We start from the raw sequence: 12275 nt of genomic DNA, 5'->3' as shown, positions 1-12275 counted from the left end.
GTTAAGGCAAATTCTTGGTGGCCAGAACCCTTGATAATATGTCGGCAGCTAATTTATTGGGAGACTTATCAAGTGATGAGGATGAGAATCCAAGTCAGGAGTTTGAATCCCCCGACTTGACTATGGAAGATGGAGCCCTCGAACTTGAATCGGAAGAGGTTGTGCGAAGAGCCTCTCTGCATCTGAAAGGTATCCAGAAAACTATTGAGGGCATTGAAGAGGCGCAAAGTATGGAGATTGACCAGATTGATAAAGCTTCAGAAGTAGCCTTTCTGGGGAAGGCAAATAGTCAACTTGACGAAATCGCAAACGATATAGTAGAGATTCACAACTTCTTGAGGATCCATTACACCCCGGTTTTTCCTGAACTGAGTTCTCTTATAGGCAACCCTATAGAATATTGCAAGATTGTGCGGATAATACAAAACAATCTTGAGCTTGCATCTGATGAAAATTCCCGGCTGAAAGAATTTCTTTCTGGCGATAAGATATTGGTGATATCGATGTCCTCCTCATTGCTGAGACAATCTCACCACGACGTCCGTCTCAGCGAAAGGGAGATGGCCGTTGTTGTTGGGGCTTGTGATCTTGTTATACAGCTAGACACTGCTAAGTTGGTGATCACACAATACATTGCTTCAAGGGCACCCATACTTGCTCCCAATCTGACCGTGTTGTTGGGACCTGTGGTGGCAGCTCAGATGATATCCACCTTGGGCATACAAGGACTGGCCACTGTTCCGGCCTGTAATTTGGCCTCTCTTGGATCGAACCGGGTGGTAGGCACAGGGATTGGTGGAGGTGGTATAAGGAACAAAGGCTACATATATTCGGCAGAGATTGTTCAAAATGTTCCGGAGGAGTTCAGACAAAAAGCCATGCGTATGTTGTCTGCAAAGGTTGTCCTGGCAGCTAGGGTGGATTTGTCTACCAAGACAGACCTGAACACATATGCTGGAGACCTTGGAGATAAATGGAGACGGGAGCTGGTGCAGAAGCTAGATAAATTTCAGGCTCCCCCGGATAACGCAGCCACTAAAGCTCTGCCACTGCCAGTGACCGCTCCCTCTAAGAAAAGAGGCGGTAGACGTTTCCGGAAACTCAAGCAACAGTTCGAAATGTCAGAACTTGCCAAAGCCCAGAATAAAATGGCTTTCGGTGATCAAGAAGAAACCATCACCAATGCTTATGGTGAAGAAATTGGTCTTGGCTTGGCTGGCAAGAACTCATCAAGTGGGGTGTACAGGGCCATAAGCTCAAGTGCTACTACGAAGGCCAAGATGACGAAAGCAATGGAGAAGAGGTTGAATAAAGCTTTAGAGATGGGAGAAGGCAACAGTAATCTAGTGAGGACTCTTTTATCGAGTGACAAATAGTCTTGAAACTAATTGACGATTTTATGAAATTCCCCAAAATTTGATGAAACATAAAAATTCAAATGAAATTTTCAGATCTCCAGAATATTGGCAAAAGAGTGAAGATAACAAGCAAAGAGCTCCTGGTCTTGCTTCTTTCGGTTCAGCTATGCAATTGCGTCCTGAAACTCTCAAATTTAATTAAATATTCGCTACACATAGTATATTATATTGCTTCATGAAACTCTTGTAAGAACATTGACAGCCGCACCAGGTGTGTACCACCAAATTGAATGTGACCCAATGGCAGTTTTCCGGATCCGGACAAATGTAAACAGAGGCAGATCAGGTCCAAATAACAACTGTTTCAACTCACTCGCTCTTTCATGGGGCACCTTCATTTTTTGTTATATATCTCCTCACATCAGGCCCTCAGGAGTCAATTTGCTAATCATTTCCAAGAGCTAAACAAGGAAACAAGATGATGACCGGATTCTTTGGAAGGTCGTCAAAGTCCCCGACCGGACTAGAAGATCTCACCAGGGATGTTGAAGGCATGAGTTTCGAAGACAGCACACCTAACAGCTCCCCCCAGCGCTTCAGAGGGTCTCCCAGAAGCAATCAGAGTTCTCCAAACAGAACGCTTGAGCAGTTTTTTGGGACTGGCGGAAAGCACCTTGAGAGGTTGAACTTCACCTCCAACACCAACAAGGAGAACACTCCACCAACCACTCCGGCCCGGAATTTGCTCCCTCCGTCCGATGGCGCATTTGCCAGATCTTCTCCAGTTTCAAACTCCGGGTCTCCTAACAGGCTGCCAAAGGACTTCTACACCAAAGCAAACGATCCGAAGACCCGCAGACTCGTGACTGTGTGTCAGATGTACTTCCTCGATTACTACTGCGACATGTTCGACTACCTCATCAGCAGGAAGGAGCGGGTCGGAGAAATGGAGAAAGCACTGGACCAATTGCATCCTTCCGAGCGCCAGTACCAATGGAGAAACTACGTGGGCAGGGAGAGAGCGCTTCTGAGAAAGAGGAGAATCAAGCCAAGGCATAAGGATTTTTCCATCATCACCCAGGTTGGCCAGGGTGGTTACGGACAAGTTTTTCTGGCAAGAAAACGAGACACCAAGGAGATCTGTGCTTTGAAAGTGCTGAACAAAAGACTGCTGATGAGAACGGACGAGACCAGACATGTTCTTACTGAGAGAGATATCCTTACCAACACCCGTTCCGAGTGGCTGGTCAAGCTTTTCTATGCGTTCCAGGACCCTGAAAATGTCTACCTTGCAATGGAATTTGTTGCCGGTGGAGACTTCAGAACTTTGCTCAGTAATGCGGGATATCTGATTCCACCTCACGCGAGATTCTATATCTCTGAAATGTTCGCTGCAGTGAACGCTCTGCATCAATTGGGCTACACCCACAGAGATCTCAAGCCAGAGAATTTCCTGATTGACAACAAGGGCCATATCAAGCTGACAGACTTTGGATTAGCTGCAGGCTCGGTCTCAAGCGACAGAATCGAAAGCATGAGATTGAGACTCAACCAAGTGAAGGACCTGGAGTACCATCCACAGGAGAGAACCTTCAGCGAGAGACAGCAGATGTACAAGTCTTTGAGAGCAAAGGACATTCAGTTTGCCCACTCAATTGTTGGATCTCCGGATTACATGGCTCTAGAGGTTCTGGAGGGTAAACCATACGATTATACTATCGACTACTGGTCTCTGGGATGTATGCTCTTCGAAGCCATTGCAGGTTATACGCCATTCTCTGGCAGCTCGACAAATGAGACATATGCAAACCTCAAGAGGTGGAAAGATTGTCTTAAGCGCCCCACTTATGAAAACGGCAGATATGTTTTTAGTGACCGGACCTGGCAACTGATCACCAGACTGATTGCTTCTCCCAAGGACAGACTCCGTAGCTTGAAACAGGTTATGGCCATGCCGTACTTTGCAGAAGTCAACTGGGATCACCTGAGGGAGCGTGTTCCTCCTTTCACTCCACAGCTTGACGATGAAGAAGACGCAGGATACTTTGACGATTTCACCAACGAAGCGGATCTGGCTAAGTACAAAGAAGTGATGCGCAAAAGAGCTGCTGATGAGAGAACAGCAGATAAGGGAGGCAGAGGGGTGGACTCGAAGAACTTCGTTGGATTCACTTTCAAGCACAAGAAGAATCCTAATGCCAGTAGTATGGGGATACTGACAACCATTTCTCACAACGAACAATCCAATATCACGCCCTCCGCCAACTTCCGTCGCCATGATGATCCTTTTAGCACGCTTTACTGAACCCGCATCATCATCTCCCAAATGTTATTAAGTTGTTTTTTTTGACTATCATATCGTAGGATCGAACTTCTCAAAGCTTCTTTTAAATGCCTCTGTATCTTCGGTTTCCTCTTTGACGCTGAGTTTGCATTTATCCCAGTATGTTCTCTCTGGTGTCTCCAGTATGGTAGCCAGCAGACGACGAGGAAACTGAAGGTCCAGCATACCTTCAGCCTTGTTCAAATCAAAGATGTACTTGGTTTGCTTTATAGTAGATGTTGCTACTGTTATCAACATATAGTCCCTGCTTTTCAGTATGGCGTTCAACCTTTCATTCCCGTCAACATCTTCGCTATCCACTTTTTGAAACTTGAGGGCCATATTCCGCGCAAAAGTCTCATTATTGGTTTTGATCTGGGCATTCATGACAGTCTCGAAATTATCCAACAGCTCCGTTGGAACAGGTACAAATTGCGTGTGGAAGTGGATACCCGTCTGTCTGGAAATCTCCCAGAACACCACAGAGTAGTCTATAGAGACTGTAAGGGACTTGAACATTTTCAAGATACCAACCTGATACCTTAACACCTCGTTCATCATCGGAGTCTGTAACATATTCGCAGACTCGGAAGTTTCATCAATTTCACAGAAGTCTTTTAATGTGGCCACATGTGCAATCGGTATTATAATGCCATGTCCCGAGAATGGAATACTTTCATTTTTCAAACAGAGAGGTCCCTTTGCAGCAGTGATGTATGCATAGTTCCCAATAGAGACGACTAAATGCAGAGACACATTTGGATTCGACAGACAGAAGAAGCAGTTTTTGGGCCCCACCGGTTTCATTCTTTTGGCAGCAGCATTTTTGGGAATTGGGGGCAATGAAACAGAAGAATGAGGTCTTTTTCTGTCAAGCGAATTTTCTTCAGATTCGAGAAAGGGATTTGGCGATGTTTTGGAGGCTTCCAAAAGGGCCTCCTCAGTTTGGCCGGGTGTTATGGAGAATGCATAATGCCATTTGTCTTTGGTTCCCTGTCTGGCAAGACTGATAAATCTAGTTTGACGTCCATCGGGCCATTGAAAGAGATCACGTTCATAGAATCGACCAGCTTCTGTTCCAACCCCGAAAACATACTTTGGCTTCGATAATTTCACAGCAATGTCAACCTTGGAAGATCCCACTAACGACAGCTTTTGTTCTCTCCCTATGGCTTGCGGCCATTTGAAAGCAATGAAAATATCAATCAGCTGATCAGAAAAATACTCGCTAACTTCCTTATCGGTTAACTCCTCTGCTTTTCCAGCCAGATATCCAAGGAGAAGCCCACAGGAGAGCTTCACTCTACCCATCGGTCTCAACATGTTCAGATTCGAGGTCTCTCTCTGATTATCAAGAGAAGACAGGTCTTTATATCCTTCTGTAAAATAAAATGGCACCACGGACTTCGAAAGATTTTCTGTCGATTCTCCATCGCTCAGTATATCGCCTAAACACAGGACTGCTTCAAACGGCCCATTCTTGGTCTCCAATGTGTTTGCAACTTTTATGGCCTTTTCAATGCTCGCTGGATTGAGAACCAATCTTGAAGTAGTTAGTATCGAGGCCTCAGACTGGCATTGAAAAATATACACGTACATTTTCTTCTTTGTATCCGACATTATTGTACAGTGGTCTCTCCCCTTTTGTGGTGTGAAAGACATCTGAAAACTTCTGAGGCCATTTGAGGAGCGATGCTCATCGGGCCTATACATAATAATATAGAAAGAGTGTAACTACAGGTCGATAGGACCAGATTTTCATAAAAGATCACATTTAACCAGGTGGGAATTTACAGATATTAACAAGCTGAACAAATTTAAATAACCTCACTGATAACAGCAGCAGCATCACGGTATGTTTCCAGAAGGGTTTTGCATTTTTCTCTCTCTTGGGCCAGGCTTTCATCCTCGTAAAGCAGCTCATCAAATAGAGAGTCCTTATAGAGCTTGGCAACCAAGCAATTTTGAACACTTTCCTTCGAGTAATTGACAAGAAGACACATGATGGCTTTGGGGACTTGATCCTGGATCATTTCTCTAACAATTCCAAAGTAAGAAACAATCAGCCGTCTGATCAGTTCGCACTCAAGTTGCTCTCTTTCAGATAGAGCTGGGACCTTCTCCTCAATGGTGATTTCTTCAAGCTGCTGAGATAGGTTTCCTAATGACTGGGGGGTATTGAACTGCAGACCATCTGACTGTAGTGGCAGCTGGAATGGGTGCTGCTGCGCACGCCTTTGTATCAACTCCTGTTGCTGGGTTACCTGAGACTCGTCCTTTCCGAAGAAAAAGTTCAAGAAAGAGTCTTTGTCTGCAGGACCGCGCTTGACATCATCCTGGGATTCTGAGTGCTTCCCGACCTTGTGCTTTTTATCAGAAAATCCATTCTCAGAAGCTGGCTCAGAGATAGCAGAACCGTTTGCCTGACCATCAACCTGCTCCTGCTGACTGCGCCTTGATTCTTCAATCGATTTTCTGTTCGTCTCAGCGTCCCTCTCTTTCTGTCTTTCCTCAACCACACTGGCCATTGCAGCTGCAGCTCCAACAAAGTTGGGATGATTTGTGTTGATGTAGGCACGGTGTATTTCGATCAAGCTTTCCACATACTTGGTTGTTGGACCCAGTCTTTCTCTCAACAGTTCAGAGACAACCTCAATGAGCTTGGTTTGGAGTTTTGGGTAACGAGCAAGCTCTTGGGAACCACAGTTGTGACAAATTTTCATGAGCTCTTCGTACACCAACTCAACGCATCTATGAGCTGGTCCCTCCAGAAGCTTGATTTGTGGCTTGACCAAAAGATCAAAAGCCAACTCAGGCACGAAGAGAGAAGGTCTTGGGCCAGTAGAGTTTCTGATGGCAGTGCGAACATCATGGACAGACAAATTGGCCGTGGGATTCAAGGAAAGCAACGAATTGCCAAACACCTCATTGTAGATGTAATAGATCCTTGCACCACCGCACAACTCTTTCGTGCTGATTTCCATTGAGTTACCGTCAATGGAGTTGATGAAGCTGTTCGCGAACTTGTTCATTAGCTGCAATATCAACGAGCTTCTGTTTTCTTCAGAAACAATCCCCATATCACCATACGAGGCCAATTCTTGCTCTGTTTGGCCCATGAGTGTATTGAGCTTGGCTTTGATGTCTGGCAGTCTATCTCTTATGTGGTTCATGAGGGTTTGGTTCAAGGTTTTGGCAAGGTACCGAGTACCGCATTTGCTTGAAAGGTTTCTATAGGCAGCATGGCTGCGGAAGAAGTCCTCTTCCGCTTGCAAACTATCGTCTAATGACTTATTGGTAGATATGTCCTGCTGAGATCTATTGACAATACCAATAAATCCAAGTTTCAAAGGATATACCTTGCCAGCAAGAATGTCGTAGGCGTTGGTTCCCTGATCCATCAAATCTAACTTGGTCAAGATACCAACAGTCCTCTTTCCTTGAGGGTCAACTTGTCTAGCTAGCTTCAAAGATTCAGAGTTGACAAGATCAACATTTGCTGGACTGACAGCCAGGATGATCGAGTTTGGCTTTGCAATGTACTCCAAGATCAAGTTCTTGATCTGTCTTTCGATATCCGTTGGTTGATCTCCAATTGGGATCTTGGTCAAACCTGGCAAATCAACCATCGTAAGGTTCAGGGCCTTTGGAGAATAAACCTTCAAGTTGATGGGTATACGGCTGATGCCCTTGTTTTTACCGGCAACTCTTGCAGTCTCGTTTTCGATCTCTTTTCTGATCTCGTCGAAGTTGTAGAATCTCTTTCCGGGAATATGCAGGAACTCTCCCCACTCTGAAGGTGGGGCATCATCACCCGAAGCGCGCTTCAAATGCTCTTCCAAGGTCAGCTCAGAATTGGAAACGGGTGGTGGCGACTTGTAGATCAATTGATCATCCTCTTCGATGTTGATAAGTTGGAGAATCAAAGGTCTACGGGTCACGATCCCGGTACCTCTAGGCAAAAAATCCTTTCCAATAATATTCTCCAGCACAGAAGACTTACCAGATGACTGCGATCCGATTATTGTCAAGATTGGCAGGTCTAAATCTGCCAGATTGGTGTTGGTGACGATGTCTTGCAACTTATTCACCACGGGAATTAGGTCTTTCAGAGCCGACATTGTTCCTAACGAATCCCCTTTACTGAAACGAGCTAGTGATGCAGTGAATAAATGGAGCCAATAAAGGTAAAACCAGAGCGACAATTACACAAAAAACAGACTTCCCTTATTCGGTTTTCTTAAGACAGTTCAAGCTTTGAGTGGAGCGCCTCTGGAGAGGTGTTGAGAAGCTCCATTACGCGGTTTACACGACTTCCTAAAACGGCACCTTCCCAATGTGGTCTTTTTGCTATTGCTGTTCTAACTTATGATAGTATATGCAAGAGTGAGGTTTTAATACTATACAAGTCTAATTCTTTGGCTTCTTTCTGATGAAATTGTTGAGACTGTTCACCTGTTCAGATTTAGGACGCTTTCTCACAGTTAAAACGGCATTTACCTGAGTTTCTGCGTTTGGCTGGTTGACGGCTTTGCTTGGTTCTCTATTTCCAGTGAAAAATTCCAGGCTTATCCGTTCATCTTGGCTAACACGCTCTGAAAATTCCTTTGCCGAGCTGACGTCTGAATAATCTCTTTCTATAAGAAGATCTTTAACATTTTGTAGTTCAGCCTTAGTCAAAGCCACTTCTGTAGTATAGATACCTTCACTTGGCCTGACTTTCCCCACGGCCCCAATCACACCCACAGTGATCCCAAGCCTGAATTCCTGTCTAATCGCCAACTCGACCCAGAACTGGGAAATAGACACTTTTTTGATTCTGTTTTCCACTACCAGATGCTCCAAAAATCTGCCCTTAGGGTCATCTGGTAATAGAGGTATTCTATGGACGGCAAGATCAGAGCTAGATGCATTGTTCGCAGAAAAAATGTCACCAACTTTCCAGCTACCAGTTTTCCCAAAGGTACGCTCCACTGTTCTTGGCTCAGCACCAGGAATGTTGATTTTTAATTGGTCAATCTCGGAGAAGGTCTCTGCAACCAGTCCATCAACAATATCGGCCCACCATTTCAGAAGCTTATCACCAGAGAGAACGTGCTTAGAGTGGTTTTGGTCTGAGCCTGGGAACAGATATTGGGGCTCTGCTCTGGTGAAAAGACACAATTTCGTGATCTGGTTCTTTGGGACCACCAGGTCTTTGTTTTGAGGCTTCACAGGTTTGGGTTTAGACAATCCCCTTGCTTTGACAACTAACGCGTGTAAAACGCGTTGGGTCGCCGATTGATAAGTATGACATAACTCAGGACTAACCTCTGTATGGACTGAGTCAGCATCCGCCTGGCGCCTTTTCAAATGAGCAGATTCAACGTATGTCTCAATTGGGTACTTGAGGATCCATTTCAATGCCACCTTGACTATATCTTTGATCTTGATACCGTCTCCACCACGCTTGGAGAGCAACCCAGTGGTGTCTGCTTTTGAGACAAACACCAACCTTTCAACACGGTCATTGTACAAAGACAAGTAAACATATACCTCTAAAGCAAAAAATGGAATTCCATCCTGACAGACAACGATCAAGTGTTCAATCTTCAATGTACGCGGTCTCTCTGATCGAGACGGCGCACTCACCAATGGCTTCGTTTCCCTGGCACTTGATCGCACATTTACCACCGAATATTTGCAATTGGCTTTCGGCGTGATTTCAGCAAGCAACTCCGTGAACCTCTTCGGCATTACCACTGTACCCCTTCAACTTTGAAGCAGCTTAGCTGTAGTCAAGTTTGACAAAGAGTAGAGATAGACGAATGAGCGATGCGCGCCGCGTCGAGCACACGACTGTGCTACCTGGGTTGAAATATTACAGGCCTGTTAGGTGCAAGAATTAATATAAGGAAGCCTACGTTAACTGTCGAGAATTATTTCTCGAAGCTTGAATTTTCGATCGAACCGGCTTTAAGCATCTATTCGCTGTCAACATAATTGTGAGGATAAAACACCAATCTCTCCATTCCAGACTTCGTCAAGATCACCATTCTAATCACACCTCCACTGGATCCGTCCCATTTGATGGCCTGGGCCAAAGACTTCTTCATGAAGTCAATTGTCTCGTCTTTGCTCATGTTTGGACGGAAGTTCTTGTTACAGTAACCGTAGATGTAGGTGGACCCACTTCCGGCAATCGCGTACTCCTGCTTGTGAATAGAACCTCCAATCGGTATACTATAAACAGATCCACCCGATCTTTTGTCGTATCCAGCACATATAATACCGGCAGTGAGAGCGTCCTTGTTATTGTAACAAAGTTCCTGGAATAGCGAGGCTGCGATTTTGGTGGTTGGCTGTTCTCCTTGCTGGGCAGTGTACATTTCCAAATGGTACTTCACGATATCGGCAACAGCCTGCGTGTCGGCCGCAGATCCCGATCTGCAACACCATATGTTCTCATTGACCTGTGTCAATTTATCAGTCACACGGTTGGCGATGTAAGAACCGGTTGTAGTTCTACTGTCAGCACCCAAGATGACACCGTCTGCAAAGGTCACTGCCATGATGGAAGTACCAAGGTTCACTTCTCCCTTCTTGAGGTGGTTGATGTCGACAGAGATTCCGTTCATTTTGATCTATATGTGCTCAAAAATAGAACCTCAATGATTGAATGAAGGTGTTAGAATAGCCCGCTACCAACAAGGCCGTCGCCACTCGGTGGCTTCAATGCTTCATTATGGAGTCCATAATTTCGTAAGGCACGACCATCAAATTGTTTTTGACACGACGATTATTTTTTCACGTCGTCCATGATAAGTCCAACTTGATCCAGAGGTGCTACATTTACCAGATAAATAATAACCATGTCTTCGCTTCCGTTCAACTTCAAAGACTTGGCTCCTGCCACTTCTTCGTGGGGTCCTCAGGGTGATGTCCCCCAATCATTGCGTTTCAGCGACGTCCCATACGCGCCATTCTCCAAGAGTGATAAACTGGGAAAGGCTGCGGATTGGCAATCAGCCAAGGATGCTGCTGCTATGCAGACTGCCCAGACCAAGAACCAGAAACAGTTCCAAAGAGGCCAAAGAGATCAATATCACGCTTACGGTGCTTCAGCTGCCGCGTCTTTTGCTGCCGAAGAGGAAGAGGCTGGTGAGTTCCTCGTGGTGGACAACACTGCTCCTCCAGTTGGTGCCAGACAGACCTTGACCCTCAGAGGCAAGAAGACGATTGGCGGAAAGCCTGCTCCGTTCGACAGAAATGCCAAGGGCCAAACCGGAAACAAGTACCAGAACAACAACGCTAACAACAACAATAACAACTCGCAGAGACCACAGAACTTCAGGGGTTACAACAATACCAACCGTTGGAACAGATTCAAGGACGACTCTGCTGCAAAGAGAGCTCCTTCCGTCAAGGTTGGCTCTGAGTGGAAACTTATTACTGAAGTTGAGTTCAACAGACTCTCTAAGCTCAACTTGGATGTTAAGGATGTCCAGGATGTCGACACTTACGGTACTTTGAATTACTACAATAAGAAGTTCGAAAAGCTCAACGGTACTTTGTCGCAACCTCTGCAGACTCTTGACAGAGCTATATTCAATCCTTCTACTCAAGATGACCCTATCATTAGCAGTTTGGCAGACTCCAAGGCCGCCCAGATCTTTGCTACCGATGGAATCCTCGCCCAACTCATGTGTGCCTACAGATCCGTCTACTCATGGGATATCGTTGTGAGAAAGAAGAACGGTGTCATTTTCTTTGACAAGCGTGATGGTTCAACGGTTGACAGACTGGATGTTGACGAGAACGCTCCAAACCCTCCAATTGAGAACATTGAAACCGACACGAACAGCGCCGATAACTTGTCCTTGGAGGCCACTTTCATCAACCAGAACTTTGTCGCAAACTCCCTTTTGGAATCCTCCAAATTCACCTTGAAGCACGCGGAAAACCCATTCGTCAGCCAGGCTGATGTTGCGGAGCCATTGCTCAACCGTGGTTACAAATACAGAAAGTTTGTGCTGCCATCGTCAGACGCTTCTGCGGAACCAATGTCCATCATTGTGCGTACCGAGATCGATGCCACTGATAAGCAACCAAATGGTGAGACTAGCTTCGTCTCCATCAATGCTTTGAACCAGTACACCCCAGGAACTCTCGACTGGAAGACCAAGCTCAATCAACAGAGGGGTGCTATCATTGCTGCTGAGCTGAAGAGGAATAACAACAAGATTTCCAGATGGACCACCAAGTCCATTCTTGGAGGCTGTGACACCATGAAGATTGGTTTTGTTGCCAGAGTCTTGCCTAAGGATAACACTAAGCACGTTGTCCTTGGTGTCAACACCTACAAGCCATTGGACCTGGCTGCCCAAATCAACTTGTCCGTCAATAACGGTTGGGGTATCGTCAAGTCCTTGATCGAGATTGTGGAGCACGAGTCGGGCTCGGAAGATTACAAATACGTGATCTTGAAGGACCCCAATTCGCCAAAGATTTCCATCTACCACGTTCCTTTGGACACATTCGAGGAGACTGGTGGTTTGGAAGAGGAATCGGAGGAGTAAGTATCTTCATCTTGATAGCTTTGTAAAAATTACACA

At 45.6% G+C, this 12275-nt stretch overlaps 7 protein-coding genes across 7 annotated transcripts; 3 read left to right on the top strand and 4 right to left on the bottom strand.

Annotated features, from left to right (window-relative positions):
- Positions 1 to 38: 38 nt before the first annotated feature.
- Positions 39 to 1376, top strand: KUCA_T00001668001 (uncharacterized protein; the record flags this gene model as incomplete). Its single annotated transcript, XM_022603871.1, has 1 exon — positions 39 to 1376. The coding sequence occupies one exon, from the start codon at positions 39 to 41 to the stop codon at positions 1374 to 1376; it is 1338 nt and encodes a 445-aa protein (XP_022457709.1).
- Positions 1377 to 1836: 460 nt separating this feature from the next.
- KUCA_T00001667001 (uncharacterized protein) lies at positions 1837 to 3663 on the top strand (the record flags this gene model as incomplete). Its single annotated transcript, XM_022603870.1, has 1 exon — positions 1837 to 3663. The coding sequence occupies one exon, from the start codon at positions 1837 to 1839 to the stop codon at positions 3661 to 3663; it is 1827 nt and encodes a 608-aa protein (XP_022457708.1).
- Positions 3664 to 3711: 48 nt separating this feature from the next.
- On the bottom strand, positions 3712 to 5301 carry KUCA_T00001666001 (uncharacterized protein; the record flags this gene model as incomplete). Its single annotated transcript, XM_022603869.1, has 2 exons — positions 3712 to 5224; positions 5279 to 5301. The coding sequence occupies 2 exons, from the start codon at positions 5299 to 5301 to the stop codon at positions 3712 to 3714; spliced, it is 1536 nt and encodes a 511-aa protein (XP_022457707.1).
- Positions 5302 to 5498: 197 nt separating this feature from the next.
- On the bottom strand, positions 5499 to 7802 carry KUCA_T00001665001 (uncharacterized protein; the record flags this gene model as incomplete). Its single annotated transcript, XM_022603868.1, has 1 exon — positions 5499 to 7802. One exon carries the CDS (start codon positions 7800 to 7802, stop codon positions 5499 to 5501), a length of 2304 nt encoding a protein of 767 aa, XP_022457706.1.
- Positions 7803 to 8091: 289 nt separating this feature from the next.
- On the bottom strand, positions 8092 to 9417 carry KUCA_T00001664001 (uncharacterized protein; the record flags this gene model as incomplete). Its single annotated transcript, XM_022603867.1, has 1 exon — positions 8092 to 9417. The coding sequence occupies one exon, from the start codon at positions 9415 to 9417 to the stop codon at positions 8092 to 8094; it is 1326 nt and encodes a 441-aa protein (XP_022457705.1).
- Positions 9418 to 9644: 227 nt separating this feature from the next.
- On the bottom strand, positions 9645 to 10298 carry KUCA_T00001663001 (uncharacterized protein; the record flags this gene model as incomplete). The annotated part of the gene is made up of 1 exon (XM_022603866.1): positions 9645 to 10298. One exon carries the CDS (start codon positions 10296 to 10298, stop codon positions 9645 to 9647), a length of 654 nt encoding a protein of 217 aa, XP_022457704.1.
- Positions 10299 to 10532: 234 nt separating this feature from the next.
- Positions 10533 to 12239, top strand: KUCA_T00001662001 (uncharacterized protein; the record flags this gene model as incomplete). Its single annotated transcript, XM_022603865.1, has 1 exon — positions 10533 to 12239. The coding sequence occupies one exon, from the start codon at positions 10533 to 10535 to the stop codon at positions 12237 to 12239; it is 1707 nt and encodes a 568-aa protein (XP_022457703.1).
- Between the last annotated feature and the right edge of the window lie 36 nt (positions 12240 to 12275).

This window comes from Kuraishia capsulata, genomic scaffold (genome assembly GCF_000576695.1).
Source record: "Kuraishia capsulata CBS 1993 genomic scaffold, Kuraishia_capsulata_scaffold_2, whole genome shotgun sequence".
NCBI lineage: Eukaryota > Fungi > Ascomycota > Pichiomycetes > Pichiales > Pichiaceae > Kuraishia > Kuraishia capsulata.
This window is presented reverse-complemented; position numbering and strand designations above follow the sequence as displayed.